The 19,729-nt window shown below is 40.0% G+C and overlaps 1 protein-coding gene across 2 annotated transcripts in view; it reads left to right on the forward strand.

The window, feature by feature from the left end:
* Positions 1 to 2,426: 2,426 nt before the first annotated feature.
* The window catches only part of LOC133136596 (cadherin-10-like), a 33,755-nt gene continuing 16,452 nt past the window's right edge, over positions 2,427 to 19,729 (forward strand). For both annotated transcript variants that reach the window (XM_061254230.1, XM_061254231.1), the window contains exons 1-2: positions 2,427 to 2,691; positions 11,107 to 11,444. In XM_061254230.1, the coding sequence (XP_061110214.1) occupies positions 11,244 to 11,444 (201 nt within the window). In that variant the 5' untranslated portion in view covers positions 2,427 to 2,691; positions 11,107 to 11,243. The remainder of the gene's footprint in view (positions 2,692 to 11,106; positions 11,445 to 19,729) is intronic.

The following is a 19,729-nucleotide window of genomic DNA, read 5'->3' on the forward strand; positions in this document are numbered from 1 at the left end:
TGACAGAGGCATTAATGCATTCAATATACTTCAAATTGCTAAATGGCCAAAGCTGCTTTGCAGTTAATGTCTGCGAATTGATTAAATATCCTTAGTCATCACTTTCAAAATGCCTGTATGTCATTGTTATTGGATTTCACTGTGGCAAATCCATAAGAAGCAGCTATGATGGAGAAATGACATGAGAAGTAAACAAACTGCGTATGATCAAAATATGCACCCTCCACCCCACCATTGCTGAAACATAGTGGAGTTAGTGTATGGAGATCGTGTATTTAGCATGTATGAATTCCCCGGGAACTGGCTCCATTGATCACGTGACTGCTGTTGGTAGCAGGAGGTTAGATTATGTAGAGCACATAAACAGCATATTTTTCAAGACTAAAAAGTGAAAAGTTCTTGACTGGCCAAGTCAATCTCCTAACCTGAATTCAACTAAATATGCATTACATATGTTTAAATATTTGCAACACAATGGGCTCCAGAATAATTGGCACCCTTGATAAATATGCACAGAAATAATGCAAATGAAGAGACTTGAGTCCTCTTCTTTGCAAGTTTGCAATCATTCCATATGTTTTATAGTCCTTTGTTATTGCCCTTACAGTTAAGTGGTATGTTTAACTGTTTATGTTTTTTTTTGGTACCCATTACTAGACAGTAATTTACCATATGTCTCTGTTCAATTGACAGTTTTATGGCTTTTCCCATGCTGATGGATGATGCAGGGATTTTGCATGCTTGTTACCTCATTTTTATACTTTTATACTTTTACAGGAGGTGATGGAATGGCACAACATAGTTCCTTTACACTGAGATTAAATTTAACTGTTTGAATTTCACTTTCATTTTAAGGGATTATTTTCTGTGAACTGTACATGCAGGCATGAATGAACTAAGAGAAATGATTAATTGAGCTTGCACCAAAAAGGGAAAAAAGCTATAAAAGGCAGTACAGTAATTAAGTATTTTGAAAAGAAAGCAGTACTATATATAGTGGCTGTTGCCATCCTTGTATAAATTGCATGCAATTGCAATCAACTCTCCATCAGGTTGAATGAGACTTCAGTTTGCCTTGATGATTCAAGTGTACGTGTGTGTGTGCGTGCGTGCGTGTGTGTGTAATTCAAACCCATTCCATTACCCATTCCAGAATTTACAGTAATGATTACACTGGTCTCCATACTCATTGGCATTTCTAGTCCATAGAGCAGATTTTGTAAATTATTGAAGTGGCGATACTGACTATGAAGTTCTCAAGTCATTTTCACAGCACAGGCCTCTAATTAAAACTGTCTTTATGTCAAATATGTCTTTATTATGAATGAGTCCACAATCCATAAAGGAGTTAATCATATATTTGGGCCAAGGCCTGATAAGGATGTTGATATTTCGGGGAGGGCGGGGGGGTGAATGAGTGAATAATTCATGACTCCGGTTCTAAAGGCTGGAAATTCATTTCAGCTCATTTCAGAGATCCCTTCTTTAGTTCTTTGTGTTCATGTTTACCTGATTATTTCTGCTTCAGCATCAGCTGCTCTGTAATATGCTAAGGCTAAGTTTCACTAACAGGAACCAACTTACCCAAGCATAAATTCAAGTGGGGAAAATTATGATATTTTGTGTTACTTTAACTTTATTCAACCCCCAGTGGACATATAAACAGTGTTAAGGCAGTTCTAAAGGTCAAAGGTCGTGTTGTATTCACTTCCACCTGATAAGTCAGCGTTTTTTCCTTCTCAATCTTCTATTCCTCGGAATCTGCACCCTGCTTTCTGGGGAATTAGAATTGCATATCTTATTTTCCAATAACATGGGTGTTAAAAAAAACACCTAGATTGCGATAAGATGCATGGAAAAGCTTTCCTAAACCCATCTCTAGTGAAGAGGATGACTGAGATATGCCAGGGAGCTTCCTCTGTTCTCGCAAACACTTAACAGCAGCCACAGGAAGCTGTGTGTGTGTGTGTGTGTGTGTGAGTGTGTGCATGCGTGGGGGTAGGTGGGTGTGAGCGTGCGCAGGGGAGGGCTAGATATCTCCAGAGAAAATAATTCACAAGTCATGGTCGTGTCTCCTTGGGTTTTTATCATCGCTGTAAGAAGATTAAATTTGGCCATCAAACATCACAGGGCCCATCGCTCACCGAAGCTTTTTCCCAGTTCTGCACACGGCGCTTCCGTTGGCAGTATTGACATGGAAATCTCCCTCTCGATGCGAAAGAGGCAGCCCCCCCCACCTGCCCGATCCTTCCCTCTCAGTCAGGGACTGCTGAAGAACAGCCAATCAAGAGCACAGTACTCACCGCCTCACACTCCTCGCTTTTAGGAGAAAGGAGCGAGGTGAAGGGAGATGGTGTGTGAGTGACAGACAGACAGACAGAGAGAGAGAGAGAGATTCATCACCAGGAGAGCATCACAGAGACAGGGCGAGGGAGAGCAACGCAGAGACCAGGAGAGTTTGAGTGAGAAAGAGAGGTAGCGGTGAGTGAGTGAGAGAGAAAGAGAGAGGTAGAGAGTGGAGAGTAGAGGGAGAGAGAGAGGCGCAGCACTAGAGCGATCAGGAGAGAGGGTGCGCTCTGTAGTCAGTCTGGAAGGCGAAGTGACAGAGGCGTCAAGCGGAGCCCGGCAGTGCACAGGAAGGAGGGGGGACAACGGCCATGCCATCACAGGGACGTCCGCGAGTCTGAGGAGGTAGGAGTTTCAGCGGGAACCATCCCCGCGCGCGTTCCCATCATACCCTTATCGTCACTGCGCTCTGGCTGTCACGAAGCGTACGCGCTAACAACCGCCGGCCGAAAGTCTGCGTTTATCACCTCATTTATTGGAATTCATAACGCCTTGTGAGAGGACTCATTTGGAGCAGGTTATTATTATAATTTGGCTGTTTTATGTGTATCATTATCACTGTGTGATGGACAGGCAGGTTTTTTTAAAATTTCTGAAAAGTGCTGTTTTCTCTTCTGATGCATTCTCATGGTAGCCAAGGTCAGAATTCTGTGATATGTTTTACTGTTGATCTTGTTTTATATTGTCTTTGATTAGTGTCAACTCGATTTTGTGTTGAAAGGCTCTGTCTGAATTAACTATATAAGTTACATATTCATTCTCCCAAGCCGTTCCAAAACTTTGCATATGTTAGTCATTCAAAAATCCCTCAAACTCTTGCTGCCGTCTAGAATTGTCAAGGATTGTCTTGGAGCAATGAGGTTATCCACTCTTGCCCTCGTGACACTGAAAATCTCTATTTTTGGATAGAAGCGATTGTTTTACCACCCATAGTTCATAACATAATTTTCATATTGGCACACTGCTGTAAAGGATATACATAATTTCATTTTCTGGGTCAAGGAGCACATCGATATATGCAAAATGAGAGGTTGGACAAGTCTGTCTGTGTCTCTCCAAAGTTGAATGCACAGCACACAAGAGTCTGTGTCTCGCCTTCAAAGTTTTAGTGTGCGGCAGGCAGTGGTGAGTCAGTGATTAGGATGCTAACGTCTTGCACGAGTCACACTGAGCCTCACATCCTCTTGTGCTTGATCACCTGCCTAGCAACCCCTAGCACTGAAGTCACCAGGTAGGCTAATAGCGAGCTAAATTGTATTTTCCTTGTGCGCGGGTTCTCAAACACAAATAAAGTGCACTTTGATGTGCGCTGTGTGGGGCACGGGAGCTGAACAACCGAAGGCTTTGATTTGTCGCTCGCCTGTTTCTCTGACCGCGGCTATGGAATGCAAAGTGTTGCGTGACTTGATAACTGTTGTGGAGAGATGACCCTAGCAACAGTCCCGTGGGGGTCCCCCTTGGTCCCATAGGGGTTGAGAGTCCCAGACTAAGCATGTCCTACGCTTTATACTCGGTATTGCTAACATTTAAGCTTCAACCCAGCTGCACATAAACCGGGTTTCTCGCACATTGTCATCTTATTTGGTATCCGCTTCTAAAAATAAAAGCCTTTTTTTTTCCTTTGCACTTTTTCAGTGTTACTCATCAGCGGACCCCCGTTGCGGCTCTTTTGAATCTGTGATTTATGGGGTTCCTGCTCGGAGGAGTGATTGTGCGGTGCCATTACACTCTATGCTCTTTCTAATGAAAGCATCGCGCACCCTCGGCAACACCGTCATGTGTATAATTGCCTCTCAGTGCGGGGATAAATCACAGCCCTCCATTAGTGGCAACTGCCACATATTGACACATTACAAAGGGGATAACGAGGGAAGCAATTTGCTTTTTGTGATGAGATGGAGTCGGTGACCATGTATTTATCTGTTCTGAAAGAAGCACTGTTCACAAATGAAAAATTGAAACATGATTATTTGGTTGCCATATACACTCAGTGAGCACTTTATTAGGTATTTATTACTTATTTTTTAGACGTGTTATGTCTTCTGCTGATGTAGCCTGTAGACGTGTTGTGTGCTCAGAGATGCTCTTTTGCATACTGCAACTGTTGTAATGTGTGGGTATTTGCGTTACTGTCATCTTCCTGTCAGTTTTGATCAGTCTGGCCCTTCATTAATGACACATTTTTTCCTGCAGAACTGCTGCTCACTGGATGTTTTTTTTTTTTTTTGCACCATTCCCCTCACATTCTTGAGACTGTTGTGTGTGAAAATGCCTGGAGATCAGCAGTTTCTTAGATACTCAAACCACCCTGTCTGGCACCAACAATCATTTCCAAGTCAAAGTCACTTCTCTTCCCCATTCTGACATTTGGTCTGAACAAAAGCTTGACCATGTCTGCGTGATTTTATACATTTAGTTGCTGCATGCATGCTCAGTATAAAATTCAGTGAGAGGTCAAATTGTAATTACACTGATAATTATGAACAGCAGTCCCATGATTAATCTTGTATCTTGGCAGACTTCTTCTCCTGTGTCAGATGGAGCAGGACTCCATTCTTCATTGTTTCACCCACTCTCTACCTCCTACTCCATCTCTCTGTCTCTGGAACTCTCTCTACATCAAAGGTTCATCATCATACACTAATGATATAAAATTCTAATTAAATCAATGAGTCACTGATCACAAAACAACCCTCAAAAACAGACTGCTTGGTGCAGACATTTAGCTGTCAGCATATCTGATCTATATCAAAGTCTCGCAACAAGGAGTGATTACATGAATATTTCATAATAAAGGCCACCTGTAAATATGGCATTTGTATGTGTGTGTGTGTGCGCGCACGCATGTGTGTATGTATGTGAGTGTGCATCGTGGTAAGAATGGTGTTGAAGTTCTTGAGCTCCCCCACATGGTGACTTTTATGTTATCTGTTTTTGTCCCTTTTTTCTGCTGTATATTTCTGGCTTGTATGATACTAGAGCAGCTACATACAGCTATATGATATGTGTATGTACATATGCAGGGACAAGCATTTCTGCCAACACTTTAGTGGCTGTAAATTAGAATTATATTTTTACAATTGTCGACTAACTTGGAATTATTCAACTTCAGGCTATGGGGTGAAAATGTAAAAAATGGTTTACCGTTTTTTTGAGCATGTGTCATTTCCTCTGTAATATATGCAGAATGGCTTGTCTTGACATGCTGGGATTTGTGGATGAGGTAATTGTGAATAAGCTAAGAAATCATAATCATTTTTGCATGGACATCAATTGCCTTTACAGATACAGCACAGAGAGATAGCACCATTGTGTATTTGCATTTTTCTTTTACAAAAATACTGAGCATATTAAAAGTGATCAGAGACAAATAAACACTCCCTGTTGACCAGATTGGGGTTTTGTATTGGATATTGGATTGGTTTTTTTCATTGGATTGAACTTTCTGATTTTAACTGCGCTGTGCTTGTTGGTGTTTGAGAGCCAAAACAGCAATTCCTTCAAACAGAGCTGCGCCAAACAGCATAAATGGTGTCAAGGTCAAGGGACAGATTTTCTCAATATTTATGGACAGAATACAGGATATATCAGCCACTATAACATGTATTGCTGGACAACATGCCATCATAACTCCTTCTGTGGATTATACAAGCAAGCAGGACTTTTTTATTAATGTACAGTGCAGTATTCAGTCATGTCACATAGACACAATAGTGGCAATATCGGCACATAGAAAATGGACAGACTGATGGTATGGTCAGGGCAATGGTCTCTGGTCTTGCCACCATGCTGTGGGGTTAGTACATTTGAAAGGAGTCAAAATGACCAATTGGCCCAAAGTCATTTTATTTCCTGTTTTGACCTGGGCTTTAGAAAATACAGGAAAAAGTAAAGACTAAACAACCAAAAAGGCCAAAGTTCATACCCTGTGGTCTTCATAGCTGCTGTGAAAGTTATGGAATGAAAGAGTTCTGTCACTCACTCAAAGGTGGGATTGCCAAGAGGACTAGAAATAGCTGAGCTGATTACAAATCAAGCCCAGCCGTACTGTATGTGACTGTCGGCGAGGCCAACGAGTCTAAAATGACAAGAGATTCAACTGCCCTAGAATGGAAGTCAAGATACAAGTCTTCAGCAGTCCCCCTGATTTGTACACAGTATTTTAACAACAGTGTAGGTGGTTCTACCTCTCAGGTTCAAAGGAGGCATGGATATGTTTAGCTTTAATATAACAATGCACATAAAGGTTTATATTATGGTAAATGGCCTAATGCATGCTTGCCTGGTCAACATAAACAAACTAAAACCCAGTATCTTAGCAACTATTTTCTGTTTTTATGGAGTCTAACTGTCCTCTCAGTGTAAATAAAATGTTCTTCTATAGTTTTACTTAATATAGATATACAGCAAACACTCACAGTTCATTCTTGTCAGCAAAATTATATTTAATGTATGTTTTTGCATGTAGTGCAGATAGTGTTATTCCAATCTCTCATTAACATAGGGTCCTTCAGGATGAGGTCTCCAGGAAGATTAAAGTCTTCTTCGGCTTATGACTGGCCATTGCCTATTGGTCTTCCAGGGATTGGTTTGAAAAAAGGACGGTCTTATAGCAGTTTTCATGAACTCATCTATACAGCTACTATTAGTTATTATCATGCATTTGTTTGAACACAATGAACACTATATTCAAAGGCAAAAGTAATCAGGCCATTTTATTCATATAAATAAAAATATATTTCCTGACACAAGAGACACAAAGCAGCTCCTAAATATGAGTCATGCTGGTGAAAAGGGCATGAGATATACCATAAAGTTCATTATAAAACTGAAGGTGATATAAGCGGAATAATTGAAAACCTAAATGCATAATTATTTTATACAGCTGTGGAAGGTATAAAAAATCCACACAGACATACCAAATGAAGGTGTGATTATTTTGAACTTGGCTTTGCAAGCCTGGCAGAAAAACAAGGAGCTGCACCATAATGCTTCTGAGAGGTGAGAGGAAAAATTGTCCAGATAAAGACTACCCTTCAGCAAGACCAGGCAGCAAAATTAGATGTATTTAGGCTTCTCGACAGCTGTAGAGCTTAGGTTTGTAAGTGCACTTGGAGACTAGTGCTGCACACTAAATGAGTCTTGGAGGTGCAAGGAAACTGGAGAGAACTAAGGGACAATGTCACTGTCCCAGATGATTGGTGTCAAGTTCGCATGTATCTTTGTCTATCTATCTTGTAAATATGTTGAGTGTTTTAACAATGAGAGATACGTAATACGTAAAGTCCCACCATCATTGAATTACTGAAATACTGAATAACTGAATTAACTGAAATACTGACCATAAATTAAGCAGTTAAAACAGTACTTGTGTCTCCATCTCCTTCTTTTCAGTCTTTTTGTCAGTTACTGCAAAATAACTTCTGGGAGATATTGAAATAAAGAAAGTAATTATAGTCTTACCTGTTAGCGTAACCATTCTGTCACTCACAGGAAAGGAAAATTACACATTGTTTGCCTTTATGTGTATTGTTCTTTAAACTGCCTTATTATTTATGAATCAAGCTGTGGTTTACTAGGTATGTCGTGCACTGAATGATCTCATTTGAAAAATGAACCTTCGAAATAAGGTTCTATTATTGAGTGCAAGCTTAGTTAAATGTGTTTTGGCAGACTAAACTAGAAATGGCATGAAGAATTGTACGACATATATATAGTCATATATTCTAGACTGATCATTTTTCCTTCACCCAAGAGTGGGCCCGTGCCACTGAGTCATGCCTGGTCCCCAACAGCCCACGGCTTCCGACTTCCTGTTATTACACACGTCTTATTACAGTCACGGTATGGCAATTCCCATTGTGTTTATCAGCTAAAATATGAAAACAGGTAAAGCAATAAAGCCCAGCGCTATTTAATCTTGTTGAGTAGACTGCATACATTATGCAAAGGGCACAGTCTGTGTATGGAAGCGCTTATGTACACACGCCCGCACATACCTCCTCTCTTTGTGCTGCTTAAGGGTTCCAATCAGCCACATGCAATGCTCTGTGCTCTTCAGCTTCTCTGAAGAGGACCAGTTACCGTTTAACATGCGTTTAATCCACACTCTGTCTACCTGGGGCACGTCAGAGCCATGCAAGACAAATTCCTCTTAAAGGGGAAAACAAAAATTCAAGGGAAAATTAAAGGCCTAGACTCAAAGCCTAGAGTTAAGTTTTTGAAAAAGCATGTAGCATTTGTAGTGTAATAAATATGTTGTCTACTTAAATCTAAAGATCTAAAAATCTAAACGAAAAAATAAAATAAAGTGATTGCAACCATGGACAAACACAATTCAGCAGTAATAATAATTACTTCATAGCGATAGAATATATTTACAGTGAACATTTTTAAACAGTATGACAAAAACTATATAAAATGTTGGCAGCTTGTAAGCATTACCATAGCAGTGCTGGGGTGCTTCATTACACATGTACTGCCTCTGAACTACAGCCAAACCTAGAACCAGCGTGTGACTGCATATAGTCAGGCAATATTATTATTTTTTATCAAATGTGCGGGAAAAAAACTGTTGAAATAATTTGCGGTGGGATCGTTCCGAGTTCAGACAATCAACTGCAAAAAGTGACCCACTGATTTCAGGAAATCATAGGCCCACTTCATCTTTATCTTCAAATCACAAATGCATGTGAATGTTCATTATCTTTTATTTTTCAGTTTATTCCCAAAAAGCAGGCAAGATAATTGCAGTTCTAAAACTATCTGAACTAATGTTCTCAGTTGTCTCACATTTTATCTTAAGTCAAAGCTAAGGTCAAATGAATGTAGTACAATTCCTTGCCACAACACTACAGAGGGAGGAAGGCGTAGTGATTGGTGATTACACAGAATGACAGTTCCACCCTTTATCAGGACTTTCTGAAACCTGTTGCCCTTCAACACTGGTGGTCACATGTTTGTCTCATTAGCTCCATTGTTTGATCTGCAATTGTGCATGTGTCACTTTCATTTCTGTGAGTGGATTCACAGCAGTCCTTGGAATTGTAACAGAAATATTAATTTATTTTGCCCCTCTCATCCAAAATTTTGTACAGTTCTGTGCACATTGATTCATACTGGGCAAAAGTTGGCTCTTGGCTTTTAGACAAACTTCACAGGAGTGAAGGCTCTACAGAGGAATGAGGATTTATTAGGATTAACTCCTATAAGCCTATAAATTATGCATGCACCCTTTTTTTAATTATTAGGCCCGGTTACCATGGAGGGCAAGCTTCACTGATGCCTTGTTATACCATCCGTGCCAATCTCCATTTCTGGCAATAGGGATATTTGCACTTAACTATTTGTTATGTACAAAATTTGTTTTTTTTGGAAAAAACTAATTCAAAAAAGGAAAAACGAAATTAAACATTTTCAACTCAGGTGAAAGTCAGTAAGCCATTTGCCAAGGCTTATCAAATAGAACTGTCTGCACTATAACAAGTTCTGTATAACAATGTATGAATATTTTCTGTGATCTATGGATTCATGCGCTCATGAATTTAGCATATTTAGTCGTTACACCTTGTAAATGAATCCCACAAATAATTTTATAGTGTTAGGATGTATCAAGCACATATGGAGTAGATGTATTGCATGAAAGCTTAGGCACAACAGAAGTACAGTTAATTAATTTTAATGTATTGCTTTTGAAAGAAAATGTACTTTGGCTTATAAATCAGTGAACTCTGTTAGACAGCAGTGTGATGCCATAATGCATTCTCGTGGAAATGCTCTGTTCCCTTATTTCTGTAACATATTGAATCTTTCATCTTCATTAGATTTTGATTAGATTCTTGGCAAGGTTTTTCCAGCTACATGCTGAATGGAAACAAACTGAAACTGAACTATATTAGCCTATTAAAACTACAAGACAGGTGCTTAAATTAATGCTTTGGGAACAATGCAGTCTTGGGTACCAGGTTTTTGTAAGGTCTGAAAGTAAATAACATGCATAAATCATATTTCTTTACAAATATTAAAGCCAGTCTGATTATTTTTCTGTGTTTGTTCCAGCAAAGTCAAATGATTGATGAATCGAGCCTATATGGATCACAGATTATATCTTATAAATGATTTGGATATTGAAGCCAAATTCATTACAAACAAACTCTATATTAAATATAACTTCATGAAGCTTATACTGTATAGTATACGTATAGGACACCATAATAAACATGGCAGGACTACTTCATAAACATACAGTTTTTAATCAAGTATCATATAGGCAAACACAGCAGATGTTAAATGAAAAGCTATGAAAATAGACTTGCTCAACATCTGTCTCCTGATTTCAAGTTAACCATCATCAACACTGAGCACTGTATTTGGCAGACCTGTACCCCAGCTTGATAATGCAAATATTTCATCAGCCATTCATGTCGCAGCAACTAAATGCAATAAAGCATGCAGACATGGACAAATGTGAAAAATGTGACTTTGACCGTGGAATGATTGTTGGTGCCAGACAGAGTTGCTTGAATATCTCAGAAACTGCTGATCTCCTGGGTTTGTCATGACACAACACGTCAAACCTCTTAATTTGTAGGCCACAGCAGCAGAAAACCAATACGTCTAAAAAACGTATACCTAATAAATACCTAATAAAGTGCTGACGGAGAGTATACTTCACATTTCATGTGCAGATCTGTTGATCCTCCCTTAAAATGAGGTGTAATCTGCTTTCTTGTTGGTAATGTCCCACTTTAATCTTTTCAGAGACCAAAATCTGCAGATCACAGAAAGGACTACAATGGTGGCATCATATCAATGGGACACACTGCCAACTCACCGCTCCATCTTGCTGTAGGTCATTTATAAAGGCTAGCTTGTGGATTACTTGGGATCCTACAACAATGACAAATCGATTCCTCCTCCTCTTCCTGCTGCTCACGTTCCCCCAACTGATCTCCATGGCACTACTAGGGAGCAGGAGTAGTGGAAACCTCTTTAACAAGGAGGGGCAGCTTCTGCACAGGTCAAAGCGGGGCTGGATGTGGAACCATTTCTTTCTGCTGGAGGAGTACACTGGAACAGACAATCAGTACGTGGGCAAGGTAAGGTGGGCGGTCTGTCAACACTATCTGCTGTGCTGAGACACCCATCAGCATGGGAAACTGGATCCACCTCAGAGATAAAGAGATAAAGTTTGGCTGCCTCTCTAGCACTTTTACCCTCTGAGTTTAAGTAACTTCCTTTTTTTTCAGAGCTCATGGCTCATTGCTGTTGTTATAATATGAATAAATAAATTGAAAAATAAAAGAAGTTCATGAATTCAGCTTTTATCTGTAAGAAAGTTATGGACACATGTTTGTATTCAGCAAACTATTTATATTTTTTGGGAGAGAGGGAGAGACGGGAATGAGAGAGAGAAAGAGAGAGATGGAGAGTAATTATTCAGTGTCAGTCTAACTCGTCCTATCTTGACTCTACAGCAGTAAGCACAGCCTGCCAGAGTCCTGATGAGAATAACCCCTGCTGTTCTTTTCTCACAGTGTGCATGTGTGCGTGCGTGCGTGTGTGTGTGTGTGTGTGTGTGTGTCAATGTTTGCATGGGTGTGTGCTTGTGAAATGGGGATTTAAATCCATTAACCAGTCCTTAGTCAAAGGCTACATTTCCATTGTGTTAGACAAATGTCCCACCTGTCTATAACAAATACATTTTAATGATATTTAATCATCATAATACTTGTTTAAAAATTATCACATTTCCACACATCTGCAGAGTGGAATTGTGTGAAATGTCCATGAAAACATGACCATTAAACTGGATGAATTCCATGTATTTTAATTATTTATATGGCAAAAAAGATCCCAAAAATCATACTGTAATCATATATTTTATATAATTATATTGGTGGCCTCCACATAAAATGCATCAACCTCTCAGCAATGTCCCCCAAATAAACACTCATCTGCATTACTGGGAGAAATAACTATGATTAAATTACAGGTTACCCTCAAATATCAAAAGCATTTTCAATTCTGAACCCTGTGCATTTCCTAGAAGCATTGCTTGACATTTAGACACCCTGTTTATATATGTATACATTCAGTCCCTTCCAAAAGTAGTTTTAGCTATGCACCGAAGATAACTGAGTTTGACGTCAAATGACATGATCCGAATTTCAGCTTTTATTTTATTTCACCTGATATTTTTATCTAGATTTGTCAATCCAGCTTGTTAATGCAGATATTTAATCAGCCAATCATGTGCCAGAAACTAAATCAGCCATCACCAAATTAGGACAAATCCAAATCTGGCCCTGGTTGTCTTTTCTCATGGGTAATTAGCTGAACAATCAGTTCTACTGATTGGCCAGATTGTCTTCACACCTGACCAGCAGTACTTGTACCTTGAGGGCTGTGATTTGATGATCCCTGAACTAAATTCATAAAAGCATGCGGGGGTTAAAAGGTTGAGATAATTTTCTGAATAGGAAAGAAATGTCATCTAAGTGACTCTGGCCGTGAAATGATTGTTGGTGCCAGACAGGGTGGTGCCAGACACATTTTCATACACAACAATCTCTTGAGAATGATGCAAAAAACTAAAAAACATCCAGTGAGCAGCAGTTCTGTGGGCAAAAACGTGTTGCTGATGAGAGATGTCAGAGGAGAGGAGCCAGACTGGTCAAAGCTGACAGGAACGCAAATAATCACACATTACAACAGTGGTATGGAAATGTTAATGTGCAGTTCGACCGAGGGAGTGCAGCTTTGCTTGCAGGTCAAATATTTACTGAATTAAATTTTTAATTGCGTACAGTAACTCAAATGGGGGAAAACCCTGTGGAGGATTGGGGAACCTCTCATAAGGCAAACAACAGGATGAACTGGGGGCCTGGGAACAGGGATGAGGGTGGGGCAGGGGGCTTTGCGGGTCTGCTCTGCGGATTCCTCCTCTCTGTGTTTTCTCAGAGGGAGAGGTGATTCTCTGCTAGTTCAATTGCCGCCCCCAGGGAGGTTGGCTGGTGGTACTGGAGCCAGTCGGAGGTTCTTTTCGGGAGCCCCATCACAAACTGTTCCATTTCCTTGTGGTTACCGGCTCTCTGGCTGAAGCCAGCACCAGCAGGAGTCCAGAAGCTGCTGGGCGTAGGCGAAGGGCCGACCGACTGCCGCAAACAAAAGTTCCCTCAGTCTCTATCAGTGGCCCTCTGGCTTCAGTCCAACCCAAACCCGGATGGTTGCCCGGAGGGTGGCGTAGTCAGCCAGGGCCCTGCCCAGTGTTACAGGCCGCCAGTTGCGCCTCCCCTGACAACAACAGTAGGAGGCACAACTCCCACACCTGCCGATTGCAGATCCTGGCCGTCCACTCAAACAGTTCAAGGAATGCCTCTGGGTCATCTTCTGGCCCCATCTTGTGTAGCCTGATGTGGGCCTGGTGTGGGGCTAGGGTGGGACCCTTTGTTCTTTCCCTCAATGCCGCGCTAAAACAGGAAATGCCGCAATAGCCTGCGTAGCCTGATGTTGATGGTCCTGCAGCTGCGGAGGGCTTGAAGGTGGGACTGCGTCTGAGCCAGCTGTTTCATCATCTGCACTAGCGGAGAAGGTTCCATCCTCAGAATCTCTTCTGCCCCGGTTTCGGCATCAAATTGTCGCATGCCGTGACGCACCCCTGGGTGGACAGTAGAAATCGACAGGCAGGTGTGAACGTCGGTTTTCACCAGTGTTTTATTCAGTCTCCAGGGAAAGGGGCAAAGGAGAGAGAGAGTGCGAACACGAACTAGAGAAATAAACAAAAGGTCTTCATCCATCACCCTCCCAGGATCGGGATCAAAAAGACAAATGACAACAAATGAAACCAAACTGTAGCTTTAGCTCTGCAGCTTCTGCTCTGTGGTTTGTCAGCTCTGTGGCTTTCAGCCCCGGCTCTCTCTCTCTCATCTGTAGTTCCCCGGTCTCCGTGTGTTCCGGGAAAGAACACACATTTAACAGCCTGGACTAATTCATCATGTAGTGTGGTTCTTGTCTGCATTTTGAGGTGTAATTAGTCACAATTCTAGGAGTGCTCTCTTGCAAAGCTCCAAGGTATGATCATGTATGTACACTTATCAAGATCTGGGGATATGCATTATCATGGGCAGACAGTTTTGGCCTGATGTTCAGCTCTTTAATTGATCCGTTAACTCCATCTCTAGGTCTCTAAGTGGCATGGTTCAGCAGTTCTCCTGCCATCTGGGTGTGGGTGGCATAGCGATAATGTCAAAGATGCAAGCGGTGACTGCAAATTAGAGAGAAGGACAGAGTGGCATGGACAAAAGAAAAGAGCCTTCAATGTCTGCAAGAAGAACTCAACAGCCAATTCATGTTCTGATACATGCGGTTCTCAGTATGAGCGTGACACGGAGTCCACACATTTGATCTGAAGATCCAAAAATTTAGTTTGAATTATTAAAGTCCTCTGCATGGTGCATAATTTTGGCTAATGGCCACTGATGTGCATGGGCACCTCATTATGAGAAATGCAATTACAGGCATCTCAAAAACCCATGGGAGGGCACAGCTGGTAATAACAGGACATGTCAGGCCAGCTGTATTTCTAAGTATAGCAAGGTAATATAGGACAGATATGCAACCAGGGGCATATTTTATTGCCATGGAAGACAATGATTACTACCTCACTCAAAATACCATTCACATGTTTAGTATTTATACATTTTTAAAATGTAATATATTTTTCAGGGACAGCGCACATTAATCAACATTTTCAGTTTCCACATCAATGTAAATGTGCCAGAGTTAGCTAATGAGCTCATTTTCATCTGTAGTCCCTAACCTGCAAGTCTTTGGACTTTGGAATGACTGAATGGATATAATGGATCCAACCTTGGCTCAATTCCCAAACAGAAACTATACCCCTAATCCAAACCCCAAATATAAAATTGCATACTGTAGTTACACAAATGTGTCCTCCGCTTGTGCTTGCTGTCCAACTAGGGTAATGAACAATGCAATTTTTTTGTTTGTTCATTAATAAGTAATGTTATGGATGTATCAGTCAAATGATACACCGGTCCTAAGCCCTAGTGGGGGGGGGGGGGAGGGAAGTGTGCAGACAGCAAATGGAACCTTCAGAACCTGTTCCTGAGGTAGAGAGTTAATGTTCCAATTAGCTCCTATTGTCCATCTACAGATTTGGCGGGTTTCAGTGTAAGAGTTGGAGTTCATTTCTGATATAGTTCTACATTCTGTTAGCTTGGTAACTAGGTCACCAGGGATCATCCAGGTGCTTTTTTTTGTGAGACAAGAATTTATGTTTCTCTTTAGCAATGGTTTCAGCTTGCTAATCTGCCATTAATAATTTTTTTGTCTCTTTCTTATTATTTAGTCATGGTGTTGTCCTCTTTTTGTTTTAGCCATTGACAATTGAAAGAGTTCTTCGGTAATACAATTCAGTGGTCTTCTATAATGCTGTTTGCTATTGCTGTGTTCACCATGCATCCATGTTTATCAATGTACCAAGCAGTTGATTTTGACACACTCAATGTTTTGGCTATGTCTTTGATCTATTTATTAAGACTTTCCATCCCATGATACTGGTATTGCTACTTATTTTCATCATCATATTCAGAGACTACAGTAACAGAGCCAAATGGAAATTCCACACATATAATCACTTCTAGACCTTTTTCTAAGAAGCAAACCACCACCTGTGGTGCAGATTGCTGATTTATTTGAGATTTCTTGTGGGTATCAGGGAGCAGGTGACAGATTCCAGGAGACTCCCATGCCTTCCGAATGAGGCGGGATACCTGCTTATTACTCTTCTGTTGCTGTAGCCCATACTATTCAGGGTGTGACGTTTTGTGTGTTCAGAGGTGTTCTTCTGCATACCACTGTTGTAATGTGTGGTTATTTTAGTTACTGTCTCCTTCCTTTTACCAGACGGGTCATTCTCCTCTGACCTCTCTCATTAACAAAGCATATATTTTTACAGAACTGCCGCTCCCTGGATGTTTTTTTTTTCCTCTCTGTAAACTCTTGAGACTCTGAGCAGATTCTGAGACACTGAAACAACCCAGTCTTGCACCACATCATTCCACAGTCAAAGTCACTTACTGTAGATCACATATAAAACATACCCAAAACATCAATGACTCACCTTCATCTCTGACAGTAGGTATGAGGTCCTTGTATGCATTCCTCTTTTGCCATCAAACATGGAGATGGTGTGTATGGCCAAAAAGTTAATTTTTTGTCTCATCTGACCATAGCACAAGCTTCCAGTTATAATCTCAATGACATGTGGCATCCATCATATACTTAGTTTTGTTTCTTTTGTTTGCTCAGTAAGGGCACTTTCTCGATGCAACTTTTTTTTCAGCTTATCATTGCATGTTAAGTACAGATTGAGAGCTACAAAATGATTGAGTAAATATCATATGAGTGTCTGAACTTAATACATCCACAAATAAGGAACTGTTGTATGAAATTGTTATATTAGTGTAATCCGTAACCCAGTGATTGCTAGGAATTTTAATGTGTTTGATTTGAGTGTTTTAAACCATAATTTCATGAAAATATGAAAGAATGCATATCTCAAGGTTTAAATTAAGGTTTAAATTGTAATTTAGCTTTAAACCCTGATGACTGAGTACTGAGTTGAATCTTGAGTAAGTTCAGGGATATAAAACATAATCTAGATCAGGCTGTGGTTTTGGTATTAGGACTCCAAACACTCAAAACCTATTGCCAATATGGTTATAGTTATCATAAAAGTTTAACTATATACTTAAAGTTGTCATAAAAGTTATCATTGCTGACCAGTGAACAGAGGCATCTGCGATAGAAGGGGGGAAAAGCATGAACAACCACATCTCTTCATTCAACAAGAATGGTTTATAGCACTTAATTTTTTTTAAATTTAATAAAATAAAATAAAAATAATAATAATAATAATTAAAAAAAATAGGCCCTGGTCCTTATCTTTGTTGTACGGGTAGCAATCAAAATTGTACTTCCCTCTAGGGTCTTTCAGCGCACTTATCCCTGGTTATGAGTATGCACTTTGTTGTACGTCGCTCTGGATAAGAGCGTCTGGCAAATGCCAATAATGTAATGTAATGTAATGTAAAGCAGTATTACATTAAACTGCGACTTGTCATCACAGAGACCAATAAAGTATGATACTCATATTTCAAACCATATCAATGACAAACTTGTTTGAAGACATAGAAGTTTCTTTGGGACTCCAAAATGTATGGTGAGTCAATGTTTGCCATGTTACGCTCACAGCCAGAAACCCAAACGCAGACCACAGTATTTGTTGTTGCATTCCTTGTTTATTTCAGTCCACGGGTCAAAGCCAATAAACACAGTGCCAAATTGAGATGCAAAAGGGGAGTAACCAAAAACTGTCCAAAGGTCAAAATCCAAGAGAACAGAAGGGCAAAGGTACAAAAGGGCAAAGCAAGAGAGTTGTCGAAAAAACAAGTCGAAGATCAAAAACCAAAAATCGACAGCAAACAAAGCAAAGGCAAACTCAAAATCAGCCAAAGGGGTGTCTCAGGAATCGCTAATAAACAGGCTTACACACAATCAGCACTGAAATGATGATCAACATTCTGACAATGGAAACTACTGAGACTGGGGTTTAAATACACTGAGGGATGAGACAAACTAAGTGGGGCATGGGAGTGAGGATGATCTAACAAAAAGGCATCAGGTGAGATAGATGGAAGGGCAATTATACAATAACAAGGGATGCACGAAGACACTAAATGGATTCACAAAGACATACATGTAATAAAAACGGCTGCGGATTAGAGAGTAGACAATTGCACAGAGTTAAGGAACGTAGAGATATTGGAGAGCAGGTGAGAACACTGAATTAAGGCAGGCAAACAGATCAGGGAGGCGGAGTTATGGAGCAGTATAGAAATAGAGATAAAGTTAGTTTGCTAGTGTACGTGATTAAATTATAATTACCCAAAACAAGTGTTAGTTAGTTAGACAGACAATTAGTGTGTTAATATAATTAGTACTGTACAAAATCGATGGTAGTTGTTATTACTAGATTAGTGATATCTACAAACGTGAATGGAGAAAAAACAGGAAGTAAGAAAAACCAAGACTGAGAAGGAATCGTGGAAAACCATAAAATTCCAAAAACACCCAAATACTGAATCACGCAGACAGGGAAGTGACTCTGGCTCAGAACTGCATAAAGACATAGACATCACAGGGGAAGACGAGTGCAATGAAATATGAATGTAAACAGAAAACCAGACAAGAATATGAAAAATAATAAATTCACAAGAATACAAGATAAACTAACAGACAAAACTCAGGAACATTACGGCTTATTTATCAGAGCTTTATCAGATCAAGTAGTATTTCACGGAATTTTACGTATTTGCACAACAATATGAATTTTGAAATTCAGGTGATTGGTAGATCTGATATTCAAGAATCCTGGTATTAACTCCATTTTGACCGGATAGAGATTTTGTAACGTTTTCCATCCCCTGTGAAATGGTGAGAAGCTTGTGCCGGGTCACATTTGTTTGTAGCCATTACCAGACCTGTGAAGGTCACGCACCATCTGTCTCTTTTGAATTTACATTTCTTGGCTTTTCCCATGGTGATGGATGCTAAAAGGATTTTGCATGCGTGTTGCCTCATTTGTACACCCCATAGAAATAGACATTAATGGAATGACACAAAACAGTTCCTTAAACTTAATTAAGTGAAAAGAAAGAAAAAAATCAATGGTGCCAATAATTCTGGACATGACTGTGTGTATATAGAGACTGCAACATCTTATCCAGAGATGAACATTATCATGGAAAAAATATCCATGAATTCCTAATTCCATTCCACTGCACCGCATGCCTCTCTCTTATTTAATTCATCTCTATCCATTATTGGCATCGTTTCCTTGAGAGCCTGTATCCACGGTGACAGTTAATTAATTTTGCACATGGTACAGCCCTTCAGCATACTTATGAACATTGTAGAACATATACTGGGCTGTATTGCTGGTCTGGTGTGCTATTTGTTTCTTGTCTAATTTTAAATATATCAAAAGGTAAAAGAGACAGATGATTCATGCCATGGCATCCTCTCCTATTGTCTGTGATTAAGGAACGCAATGCAGGGATGAATCAGGGGAAGAGGAGTAAAACCTTAAGATAATTACAGGCCTAATTACAAACCCGAGAATTTGCATAGCCAAATATAATGGATAAAGGGCATGCACTTATTGTGGTTCAACCTGACATTTGTTTGTCAAAATTTGCTATTAACATAATTGGGCTTGTTGGATACATTTACCAAAAAGTTGTACCTTCATAAAAGCATGAAGCCCTGTACAAGGAAAGGACAGGTCACCAGTCCA

The sequence above is a fragment of the Conger conger genome, chromosome 9 (genome assembly GCF_963514075.1).
Source record: "Conger conger chromosome 9, fConCon1.1, whole genome shotgun sequence".
Lineage (NCBI taxonomy): Eukaryota > Metazoa > Chordata > Actinopteri > Anguilliformes > Congridae > Conger > Conger conger.